General features: G+C 50.6%; 1 protein-coding gene and 1 pseudogene across 6 annotated transcripts in view; one reads left to right on the forward strand and one right to left on the reverse strand.

The window, feature by feature from the left end:
- The first annotated feature begins 4,630 nt into the window (after window positions 1-4,630).
- Window positions 4,631-12,126, forward strand: part of Ift54 (intraflagellar transport 54) — a 45,144-nt gene continuing 37,648 nt past the window's right edge. For 5 of the 6 annotated variants that reach the window (XR_015450619.1, XM_004868408.4, XM_004868410.4 and 2 more), the window contains exons 1-5: window positions 4,631-4,880; window positions 7,801-7,869; window positions 9,049-9,210; window positions 10,470-10,613; window positions 10,705-11,160. Coding sequence is in view for 5 of the 6 variants with exons in the window: in XM_004868408.4 (XP_004868465.2) it covers window positions 4,758-4,880; window positions 7,801-7,869; window positions 9,049-9,210; window positions 10,470-10,613; window positions 10,705-11,160 (954 nt within the window). In the remaining variant the exon portion in view is untranslated. Of the gene's footprint in view, window positions 4,881-4,937; window positions 5,465-7,800; window positions 7,870-9,048; window positions 9,211-10,469; window positions 10,614-10,704; window positions 11,161-12,126 lie in introns of those variants that run through there. The other variant, XM_087209553.1, reaches the window with a different exon arrangement.
- Window positions 8,235-8,728, reverse strand: LOC101724422 (eukaryotic translation initiation factor 1 pseudogene; annotated as a pseudogene).

Here is a 12,126-nt window from a genome sequence, read left to right on the forward strand (position 1 = left end):
CGGTCCTGGGCAGCTCCAGCCATCCAGCCTCCAGCCAGCCCGGGCCGGGGCTTCTCCTTCAACCTGGCTCCTGTGCTCCGCCCTTCTCCAAGCCTGACCCACATCCCAGGCTCTGGGCAGATGTGGCTCAGGGCCGGGCCCACTCAGCCTTCCCAGCCTTTGTCTCAGGGAATGTTTGCTCCCAGCAAGGCAGGCAGGGCTGGAAGCCACCTTGCTGTGTGGTACGCTCTTTCCTGGGTGAGGCACAGCTACAGTCACCCCATTCACTCATTTATTCATTCAGAAACTGTCCATTTCAAAAGTACCTCCTGCAGCCTTTTATGTGTCCAGCGTTTTCTTTGCTGTCACTTTCTATAGTTATTTAATCAATTATCTTTTGTATGAGTGACTCTTTTGGATGTTCTCTGCCCTTTTCTCCAATGCTTTCATGATTGAGAAGCTCAGGGTAATGTAGGCTAGTGGCCCCCACCTGCTGGTCCCCGGCATCGCAGGCCCCAGGGTGGCCTCTGACCCCTCCACGGGGAAGCCCCTCTTCCAGGGCTCTTTGTCAGAGTCAGGACTCCTTGCCTGGTTCCTGGGGACCAGAGGATCCTTCATGTCACACCTATGTGCCCAGCACCCAGGCTGGCCTCTCAGACAAGCAAGTTGCTGGCCATGGCTCTCCCTCAGCCCCGTGCCCGAGGAGGGTTCTGCCGGGTGGGAACTATCTGGGGCAGGAGATGGGTGTGTCTCCTCTCCTCTTGGGAACAGTGTTCAGAAGGACACTTAGGGTCTGAGCTCTCCTCACCCCCAGGCCAACCCCAGCCAGGGCTGAAGTAAGGGGACTCTTAAAGGAATTTCAGGCTCCCTGGGTGGCCAGAAGGTGGACAGATCCAGGAGGCATCCTGACCCAGCTTCTTCCACTTTGTGAGGAGCCCCAGATCTCAGAAGCGGCAGCAGCATGTGGAGTAGCGTACCTGGGCATCTCCACCTGTCTACCCTGTGAAGAGGATAGCCCTTTCTTCAACACCCCAAGGGGCAGGAGACTGCGTGTTCCATCTAAGAGCTCTGTCATTTCCAGCCCGGGGCCAGCCTTAGTGAGCTACAGGCCAGCCGTGGAGAAGAATTACACTCTTATCATGCCCCTCCCTTTTGAAAAAATTTGGGTGGGGGCTCATGAGTGGGCTCAGGTGTTGGGCAGGGAGTGGGGGAGGAAGGACTGCAGGGAGCTAAGAGTTCTCCATTTTACTGGGAAGCATGAGTTTCACTGGGTGGGGGTGTTTGGAAATGATGTGGCAGTTGGGAAACTATTTTATTCTTCTTTATGGGGCTTGATGGACTCCTAAGAATTAATACTTATTTTCAGGAAGAAAGAAATGTATGTGCAAGGATATATTGTATGTGATCAGGAGGATGATGGGAGTGAGAGAGCTCTGGAAGGAGCCTGCTTCAGTGACCACCATCCTGGACTTTTCCAGGGGGCTGAAGTGCCACATGGCTCAGTGGACTGTCCTGCTGAGGCCTTTGGGGTGTGGTCTGCACTGGAGAACCCAGCCTCTGGTAAATACAGTGTGGTAAAGAAGGGGTGGTGAGAGACACCAAGGCTGCAGTGATGGAGGGTGGTTCCCAGAAGGTCAGGAAGATTTGACAGAGCAGGGGTCAAAGGTTTGAGGTCTCTGGCCAAGAGGGTGGACTTAGGGGCAGGGTTAGGAGTGGAGGTCAGTCAGGTTAGAAGCCCTCTGAGTGCACAGGTCCTTAGATGCTTTACCCCCATGGTCTACAGGATGATTCTCTGGAGGGAGTGTTAAATTCCTGTCCTCGTGGATTGTCCTTCTCTTACGTTGCTCCCAGCCTCTGGGTCAAGTTTCATACATTGCTGCACATGCAGGGTGAAGTAGGGAAGGATGCTGGAGGCTGACCCTGCCACAGACAGCTGGCCTCTTTCTAGGTGATCATGTCTTACATGGTCCTACGTGCAGGCAGTGGCATGGTGAGTGATGTCCTCAGGAGCAGTGGACAGCAGAGATGTTGCTTTCTAGAGGTGTGTGGTCCCCATTCAATCTCAGGTACCTCAACTGTATCCTGTACATTTCACTGATTCAGTAAATACTTCAATGACATTTTACAGGCTATCTTCACTGAAGACATATGAATATCCAGTAAGTACAGGATATGATACTCAAAATCACTAATCACTAGAGAAATGTTAATTACAACTATAACAAGATGCTATTATGAACCCACTAGAATACCTGAAGTTAAAACACTGACAATATCAGATATTGGCAAGGATATGGAGAATCTGGGAATTCCATACATTCCTGGTGGGAATAACAGTGCACCACTTTGAAAACATCATGGTTGTATCTTGTAAAGCTAAACACATTCCTATCCTACAACCCAGAAATTAGAATTCAGGAGAAATGAAAACCTATGTCCACACAAAAATTTGTATGTGAATGGTCATAGCAGCATTATTCATAAATAATAAAAACATGAAAGGAACCCAAATGTCCATTAAGGTAAATAGATAAACAAATTGTATGTGAACTACTACACAGCTACAGAAAGGAATGGACTCATAATATAAGGAACATGGTTTATAGCTAGATGTCCCCCAAAGCCTCATGTGCTCATAGGTGAGGCTTTTGGGAGGTGACTTGGTCATGGGGGTGTGACACTCATCGGTGCATTGGTCCTCTGATAGGTTTATAACTAAATGGGATTTGGGAGGTGGAGCCTGGTTAAAGGAGGTGGTCACTGGGGGCATGGTCTTGAAGGGTCTACCTCCCCGCCTTCTTTTTTTTTTTTGGTACCAGGGATTGAACTCTGGACCTTGTGCTTTCGAGGCAGGCAGTGGAACCACTGAGCTAAATCCCTGGCCTCCATCCCTTCTTGCTTGGTCCCTCTCTCTGCTTCTTGTCTCAATGCCATGAGCACTTCTCCTCTGCCACGCTGCCCTCCTCATAGCCAGCCAACTATGGACTGAGAGCCAAAATAAACCTCTTACCCTTTAAGATGTGAGTGCCAGGTATTGTGTCTCAGCAATGAGAAAGTAACTAAGACAATCCCAAAGACATTATACAAGAAAAGATAAACTACAAGGCTATGTACTATATATTTCCATTTGTATGCAACTCTAGAAAAGGTGAAATTATGACAGAATACAGATCAGTCTTTGCCTGGGTTAAAGCTTAGGGAGGAGATGGAATGCCAATGAGCAAGAAGATACGTGTTAGGCTGCAGGAACTAGTCCATACGTTGAACGGGTGATTGTAACATAATTGTATATAATTAATAAAATGCATCAACCTGCACCCTTAAAATGTGTGAATTTTATTGCATAATAATCAGATATAAATTTTAGTTTAAAATAATCCCTCCAGTTGCTTGTTATCCCAGGCTCTCAGGAGGCTAAGGCAGGGGTGTTGCCAGTTTAAGGCCACCCTGGGCAAAACAGTGAGGCTCTGTCTCAAAAAAAAGAGATGAACAAAAACATAACTCATACCTAATTTAACTTCATAACTAAACATATCATGGGGAAACTTCTGGTAAACCAATGATATAAAGAAAATCTTGAAGGCAGGCAGAAACAGACAGAAGAACAAAGATAAGAATTACAGAAGACTTCATTCAGAAACTATGGAAGCCAGAAGACAATGGATGTCATCCTCAAAATATTGAAAGAAAAAAAAGTCCAGCCAGAATTCTATACTTCTATTTAATAAATATTTATTGGAGGTGGTGGTAGGGGACCTGCAAAGAAGTTAAGAACACAGTTCTGTGTTTATTGATAAGAGATTGGTTGAGATTGGTTGTCTCTATACCTTTTCCCCACTCAAGGAGGGTAAATTCCTTCAACATACGGTGCAATAAAGGCTTTCAGACGAAGGACGAGAGCATTCATCGCCTCCTGTGCAAAAGGAAGTACTAAAGGAAGTTCTTCAGACAGGCAGGTCTAATACCACAAGGAAATTTAGATCTACATCAAGAATGAAGAGGGCTGAGGGGTGGGGATTTAGCCCAGTGGTTCCACTGCCTGCTTCGCAAGCACAGGGTCCCGAGTTTGATCCCCAGTACCAAAAAAAAAAAAAAAAAAAAAAAAAGAGGGCTGAATCTGGTAAAATATGAATTCAAATTAAAATACAGTAACGGCATTTATTAGAAGAATGAAAAGCAGACCACGAAGCTTCCAAACTGTCGAAAGGGTTTCAGCAGCACTGCGTGTGAGGGACAGAAGACAGGTGGGACAGAATCCCAGACACCTGGGGCAGGGATGGGGCTTTGTCTTGGTGACACCATTTCGCCCTCACTGTCCTGGCTAGTTATTATTCCTGCTTTACAGGAAGAGAAATAAATCTCAGGGAAAACAAGCTACCAGCCAAGCAGCCAGGCTAAGCCCCACAGGAAAGGGCGTTTCCATTCTGCGTCTCTGGGTTAGCTTAGTGCAGGCCCTGCCCCACGAGCCAGGGCCTAACGAAGTCCTTGACGCTGTGCCACGGGCACAAACAATGGGAGCCACCCCATCTTAGCCGGTCCCCAGGCTTCCCCTGCAAGGCGCCGAGCCGTAGGTTTCCACCTAGCAGGGAGTCCGTTGCTAAGGCCGCGCAGCCCCGGTGACCGAGCCGCCGCCGCGCAGGCGCCGTGCGGGCCGCGGTGCACTGTGGGATGGGCTCCGGGCACGGCGCGGACCTGGGGCGGGGATCGGGGACCCGTTGGCCTGGCGGGAGCGCGGCGGGGCAGCTGAGGGGCGCAGGCCGCCGGGCAGCGGCGCCGCCATGAACGCGGCCGTGGTGCGGCGGACGCAGGAGGCGCTGGGCAAGGTGATCCGGAGGCCGCCGCTGACCGAGAAGCTGCTGAGCAAGCCGCCGTTCCGCTACCTGCACGACATCATCACGGAGGTGCGCGCCGCCGGCGCTGGGCTCGCGTCAGGGCCGGGGTCCGGGCCGAGTGCGGGGCGGAGCCTAGTCAGGCACCCCGGGCCGGGGGACCGGCAGCCCGCGGCGGTCGTGGGCCCAATTCTGCGGTGCCCCAGGCCCCGGCCTACCCAGCCGGGGAGGCTCCGGCCCTTCAGGTGCCGTCTGTTTCCTTCCCACCCACCCGACGCCTCTTCAGAGCCCTTGGACTCTGCCGGCAGAGCTGGTTCTGGGCTTGTCCTTGCTCTCCCCCTGACACCCCTCCTGGTCACCCTGCAGCCGTCGCGCTCCGCACGTCCTGGGAGAATGGAATTCTTTTTAGGCTCCCTCCTCTGATGGGTGCAGCGCTCACCACGGTTTGGGCTTAATCGATACACATAGGTGAATATATCGGCTGTAGGGGAACCTGGAAGGAAAGCTATAAAAATGCAGTGACATTTGTTGATGAACCGCACAGCCCGCCTGACTTGAGATGAATTGTCTGTGTGACATCCCGCTCGAGGAGGGCGGACTCCGTAGTCACAGAGGGAAGCCTGTTTCTTCGGTATCTTGGCGAGCTGCTGGGGAAGGTACATAGAAACCGCTCAGCCACATCCCTGTGGACTAGAACCTGTCAGGCTCCTGGCAGCTCAGCGCTGTCGCCCGAGGGGCGGGGCATTTCCATGGTGCACCTGAAGACCCTCGGGAACTCGGTGCCCTTGGGGACCTAGGAGCCAGGCTGACCGTGCAAGCTTCCGGGGCTCATGCTCTCACCCAGTGTTGGTTCTCGAGCTTTCTCGCTCTATAACATTTTTTTTTCAATACTGAAGACTGAACATGGGGCCTTGTGCGTGCTAGGCAAGTGATCTACCATTGATCTACTATGTTGCCCGGGCTGGCCTTAAATTTGGCAGTCGTCCTGCCCAGCCTCCAGATTAGTTGGGATTAGAGGCCTATGCCATCACACCTGAATTGTTTCTCACTCTTTTAGAGGTTAGGTGACTTATTCTTCCATAGATTTCCCTGGAGTCATTTCAGGTATCCTGCTGTAGCTTGCAATATGTGCTCTTTTGGTTGTGCCTCTGTGTTGTAGACTCTGTTGTGCTTAAAAGTGCACGTCCCAAGGAGCTGCATCGATGGTGGCCTCATCCCAGCGAGTCCTGGATGGGGCTTGGTGTGCTGTGTCACCATTGCCTGGGAAGTAGGCCGGTGCCCCTGCTTCAGAGTGAGCAAGGAAGAATTAGTCCACGTGGGAGCCTGGCCCATTACAGCTGAGGCTGCCAAAGCCTGTACTTTTATTTTCCGTTAGTCCCTTGAGCCTCACGAGATGCAGAGTCCACGGAGGGAGAGGGCGGGGGCGTCCTCATCCTGTTGGTATTCGGGGTGGTGCACCACCCACGGTGGCTGACCAGTGACCAGTTGTAGTTGGTCGGAGAGCACCTTGTGGGAGGGAGGAGCGACATGCAAGCAGGACTTGACCTTGTTGGCCAGGTGGGCAGGGGGTACAAAGAGATCCGTGCCTCCAGGCAGGAGCAGGTCTGCTTTTCTTCCAGACTTTTCTGATCTGATACTGAAATTAATTTCTGTTCTGATGTAATAATAGACTGCTTGTCACCTCCTTAATAAAGGTTTCAGAGCGATGGATGCACTGGAAAGCCTTTGGAGATAAGTGGAAAGCCTCCTGTGAAGTCTTTACTGTCCCTGAATATTGTGTCTGAGCCTCTATCTCAGTGCTTTAGCTGTGGGTAACTAACTGCTGCTTTCGTTAAGCTGAGCATCCCTTCCATGACATTAATGTCTCTTGTCATTTGCAGTTATGGCTCACAGTTTAAACTGTTGGGGTCCTAGAAGAGCTCAACAGGGACAAGTGAGCAAGTTCCAGGCATGTTAAATGGAGGATCCTCTCTAGCATCTGCCTCCACCTGTCTTCTAACACACACACACACACACACACACACACACACACACACACAGAGGACAGCTCTGAAGTAGTTTGTAGCTTGATTCCACAGAAGGAGCATTGTTTTTAAAACCTGCCTCACAGTAAACGCTTTAGAGCTGGCCCTGGACACACACCGGCACACCTGTCCTTGTGTGCCATCTACCTGGTATTTTCTGTTCTGTTTTGTTTTGTAGGAAACAAACAATTGCTACCCGTTGTATTGATTGTTCCCGCCACATTTGGAAAAACTCCGGTCTGAGGGAACCCAGACCTTGGTTGGGTGTGGGGGTGGGAAACCGGTCCCTGTGCAAGCTAGCTTTAGGGGTCATCATGGGTACAGGTTGCCTGAGGGGAGGGTCAGGTAGGGAGAGAGCAGAAGGGGTGGGACGCAGAACACACCATTGTCCTAAGAAGTGAGGAGAAAGAACTTCCAGTTTTAGATACCCAGGCAGAGTGGTTCAGATCTTTCTGGAATCCTTTCCCTGTACTTCGCCTCAGGGACTTGTGAAGTGTGTGTGTGTGTGTGTGTGTGTGTGTGTGTGTGTGTGTGTGTGGTCCTGCCCTGAGTTAGCAGCAGTCTGGCCTACTTCGTGTCCTGAGGCTGACTCTGTGGTCCCTTGTGGCTGCACAGTGCCTCCACACACTTTGGGTCCCTTGAACAGGACCTCTTGTTGGGTGTGCGATTCCTAAATGTCCCCTCTCCAGCTCCTCTGTTAGCCTCTGGTCCCAGGATGGGAGTGTGTACTCCTGAGGAGCTGGCCCTGCACCCCTGGGTCCACCCCTCCTGTGGCTTCCAGAGCACTTGCCTGGGCTTTGGAGTCTTCTCCCGAAGCCAGGCCTGGAGCCTGGTGCTTAGACCTCAGACGTGAGCAAGTGGGTGGGTAGAGTCCTGGGTGTGGGCGGAGTCTGACTGCCCTGAGCATGAGGTTGGGGTGAGGCCAGTGAAGGTGGCCTGAGGCTCACGATGGCCTCTGTCTTCCCAAGGTGATCAGGATGACTGGTTTCCTGAAGGGGCTCTACACAGACTCCGAGATGAAGTCAGATAACGTCAAGGTAGGCACCGGGTGGTTCAGAGCTGAGTTGCTGCCTGTGCTCATCGAGATGCTGAGGAGCGGTGGGGATGTGAGGCTGAAGCACTCAGGAGTGGGCAGATACCATTCTCATTTATCCCCTCGTCTGGGCCACCTGTCATGCTGTGTGTATCCGTCCCAAACCAGAATTTTAATATTAGGGTTTCACCTGTTTGTTTTTTTTTTTTTTATGGCTCTTTTCAGTTTATTGCATGTAGCAGTTACACTAGTCCAAGGGAAAGTGGACCCCAAATGGTTACATTATACAAGCCGTGAGGTTTTTAAACTCGTGACCAGGGACAGAACGGATATTCTACTCATTGCAAGGAAATCCTCACTTAAGCTTCAATGAGCCACAATTACTTAAAACCCAGGAACCTCCAGCTGATCGTCTTTAGCCAGTCCAGTCTCTACCAGAAACTGGTATATGTTCTTGCGTTGGTCACCCTGGGGCTGGATTACTTCTCCATATTCTGGATGCTCGATTACAGTACCATTGCAGGCAAATTTCTTCCTAAACGCCTTTACCAGTTTCTTTTTATCGTAGTCATCAGCGATCCCTTGGACAGTGGTAAGGGTCTTCCTGCCGTTTCTCTGTTGGATTCTTATATGGATATAATCCTCAGTGCCGGCAGGAAGCAGGTCATCACCCTTACTTGCATCAGCAAAGGGGTCGAAAGAGTGGAGGTTCTGGATAGCGGACATACGATAAGATTCCTTTTCCTCGGTGGAAATGGCCTGTGGAAGGCGGCTGCGGGAGAAGGCGGGCGGAGGGGACGGATTGCCAGGAAGCAGGGGGCTCAAGGGGGAGGCAGCTAAGTCCTCAGCGGCAGCTCAGTGACTGGGGCCTGTTTCACCTGTTTTAATGAATTTGTAATGAATTGCTTAAAAGTTTTTTGTTTTTTGGTACCGGGGATTGAACTCGGGACCTGGCGCTTGTGAGGCAGGTGCCGGAACCACTGAGCTAAATCCCCGGCCTGCTTAAAAGTTTTAATGAATTGCTTTTGTTGTAGTATAAAAGGTCAGTATTTCTAAATTTGACACGCACCTAAAATGGCCTTTTATGTAAAGAGGAAATATCCTGTGCCTATTGATCACAGTGAGAAGAATGCAAACTCTTTGAAGCAGTTTAACATTGGTATTTTCAATGGAAACTTTTCAGGATAAAGATGCAAAAATTAGCTTCCTACAGAAGGCCATAGATGTGGTTGTGATGGTCTCAGGAGAGCCTTTGTTGGCCAAACCGGCTCGAATCGTGGCTGGGCATGAGCCCGAAAGAACAAATGAGCTGCTGCAGATGATCGGGAAGTGCTGTCTTAACAAGGTAACCCTGCAGCACCCGGCGTGGCAGTTGGGGCGCTGGAGAGGGAATTTCTGCATCGATGGGGTTGGAATTAGATCATATATTTTTTACCCCAGTTTTATTTTTATTGTGTTAAAACCTGCATAACATAAAATTAGCTGTCTTTTTTTCCTTAAGTAGGGGAGATTGAGCCTGGGGTGCTCTACTATTGAGATACATTCCTAGAGCCTTCTATTTTGAGAAGGTTCTTGCTAGACAGGTTCTTGAGTTTCCCAGGCTGGCCTCAAACTTGTGATCTTCCTGCCTCCGCCTCCCTAGTAGCTGGAGTTACAGGCGTGAGCCACCATGCTTGGCCAAATTTACCATCTTAACCATCTTGAAGTGTATGGTTTAGTGATGTTAAATACATTCATGATGCTATGCAGCCGTTGCCAGAATGCTTTCCGTCTGGCAAAACAGCTTCTGTATGTCTTAAACACTCACTCCCCTGCTCCCCCCTTCCCAGGTCCCAGGACCCACCCTTCTCCTTTCTGTCACTGAGTTTGCCTATTCTAGATGCCTCACATAAGCTGCAATGTGTGTCCTTTTGCGACTGGCTCAATTCACTCGCATGATGTCCTCAAAGTTTATCCGTGTTGTAGCATGGGTGGAATCTCCTCCTTTAGGGGTTAATACTATTTCGCTGTATGGACAGACCACATTTTGCTTATCCATTCATCTGTCTGGACACTTGGGTCACGTCCGCATTTCAGCTACTGTGAATAATGCTACTCTGAACATGGTGCACACATGTCTCTTCAGGAGCAGATTTCAGTTTTAGGGGCTTAAACTCAGAAGGGGACTCGTTGGCTCATCTGGTAAATCGGTCTTGTACTCTTCTCTTTTCTCTTTAGCTATCCTAAGGGTGTGAGGTGATTAGACCCTATCTTAGGGCCTTCCAGCTGGGACTCTGACCCTGTCAGAAAGAGAAGGGTCTGCAGAGCTGTGGGCTCAGTGGTGCTGCCCTTGACTCACGCAAATGCCCACACTCGCCGGGCAGCTAGAGCTGAGGCAGGAGTCATTAGCCTGGATGGACTCTGCTGCTGGCGACTGAGCATTAGTAATGGTTATCCAGAGCTGCTGTGCTTGTCTGTGCTAAGACATTTTCCGTTAGCATTTTATCTGAATGTCGTGGTAGAGTCTGTTCAGTGAGCTGTCACTGAACACTGACGTTCATATTTGTTTCATGTGCAAATCTCATTTCTACCTTGCATTTAATTTCTGGACGTTTGGATGCCAAGCTCTCCAGTGATGAGGCGGTGAAGAGGGTTTTAGCCGGAGAGAAGGGTGATGCTCGAGGGCGGGCTGTGCGGACCTCGAAATCTCACGAGCTGGACAATAAGAACACGAGGGAAGAGGAGTCCAGGACGCGGAAAGGCAAAGAGGTGACGTGCATGTTGTGTATCTTCGACAGTGAAGTAGTGAGTCTGTTTGTGATGGGGGAATCATTTATAACTCATGCGTGTATATTTTTAGGACAGAAGAAACTCCGAAGTAAAAGAAAAAAGTACAAGCAGAGGTGAAAAACAGAAGGAAGAACCGAAGGAAGAGAGCAAACCAAGGGACAGAGAAAGGGACAAGGAGAAGATGAAGGAGAGCGACGGAGACCGACATAGAGACCCTGAGAGGGACAAGCTCAGAGAAGGGGAGAGAGAGAGAGCCAGAAACAGGGCCAAGCAGGACCGGGAGCGGGACAAGGGCAGAGGCAACAAGGACCAGGACAAAGAGCTGGACCGGGAAGAGGAGGGAGGGAGGAGGAGCGAGGGCAGGAAGGAGCAGGAGAGATTGCAGGGCCTGGACCAAGAGCGCGACCTGGACAGGGGCGGAGACCGGGAGCATGTGGGAGCCAGAGGCGCAGCGCACACGCACAGGCCGCCCTCCAGGGCCCCCGACAGGGAGAAGAGCGGCGAGCGGGACCGGCCAGGGAAGAAGGTGAGTCGCCCCGGCGCTGTAGCCTGGGTGTCTCTCTGAAGTGACCTCTGTCCTTTTTACAAGGTGGAGGAAGCTGGTTCTCTTTGATGTCAATCTAAAATTATGGCAATTTTGGATTCCGAGTAGTAACCCAAGGAGACACCGGTTTCTTTTCTTAATTCATTAATAGCAGTTTTTTGTTCAGCCAGTTATTAAGGTGTACTCAGTAAGCGTTTAGCCAGTTCCCACGTTACATCCATCTGCGCGGAAGCTGGATTTGTCACTCGTCTGTCCACTGTTGAATCTTCCCAGCCCTGTAGAGTTTCAGGCACATAGTAGGTCTACAGTAAAAATTTGGTGAAGGAATTGCATGGGGATGGTAGGAGTTTTCAGATCGTGAAGCACTAAGTGGAACCGACCGCTTGATAGAGGTGTATGAGGCCTCTTTGTATGGAATTCTGATCTAATTTGGGAGAAGTAGCATTAGGTGCTAATTTAGAACATGACTCCCTGCCAGGCTTGTAGGAAAAGTGACGTTTTCCAGGGTTTGAGCTCGTTTGCCCAGATGCCCTTGTCTTCATCTGGCCCGATGAGTGTGTGGTTTCTGGAGGTTGGGAGTCGGGGCGCTGTAAGCAGAGTTGCCAGCCACAGGCTGAGTCTGAGCGGGTGTGGCCCCATGTGCAGCAGGGACATCGCCATCTGTAAGGGCTGGGACTCCTCCCACAGGCCTTTAGGTATTTGCAGGTAAGTGCCACAAGACCTCAGTTGGCTGTAATTCTTGTTCAGTGCAGTTTCTGGGTAACTTTAGGATTGGCCAGGAAATCCTTTTGGTTTCGAACTGTGCTTTTGAAATGTACCAGTTGCTTTGGGACTCATCCTGGCCATCAGAACTGGTTTCCCAGACGGCCTTCTTGTGGGACCTGAGCTCTCGTCTGCAGTTGTGGCTGGAAGAGGCGGAGGTTTGGACAGTTCCTGATGTGCCCTGCT

This window comes from Heterocephalus glaber, unplaced genomic scaffold (assembly GCF_053883595.1).
Source record: "Heterocephalus glaber isolate CG9 unplaced genomic scaffold, H.glaber_assembly_v1.0 deba00001004, whole genome shotgun sequence".
NCBI lineage: Eukaryota > Metazoa > Chordata > Mammalia > Rodentia > Bathyergidae > Heterocephalus > Heterocephalus glaber.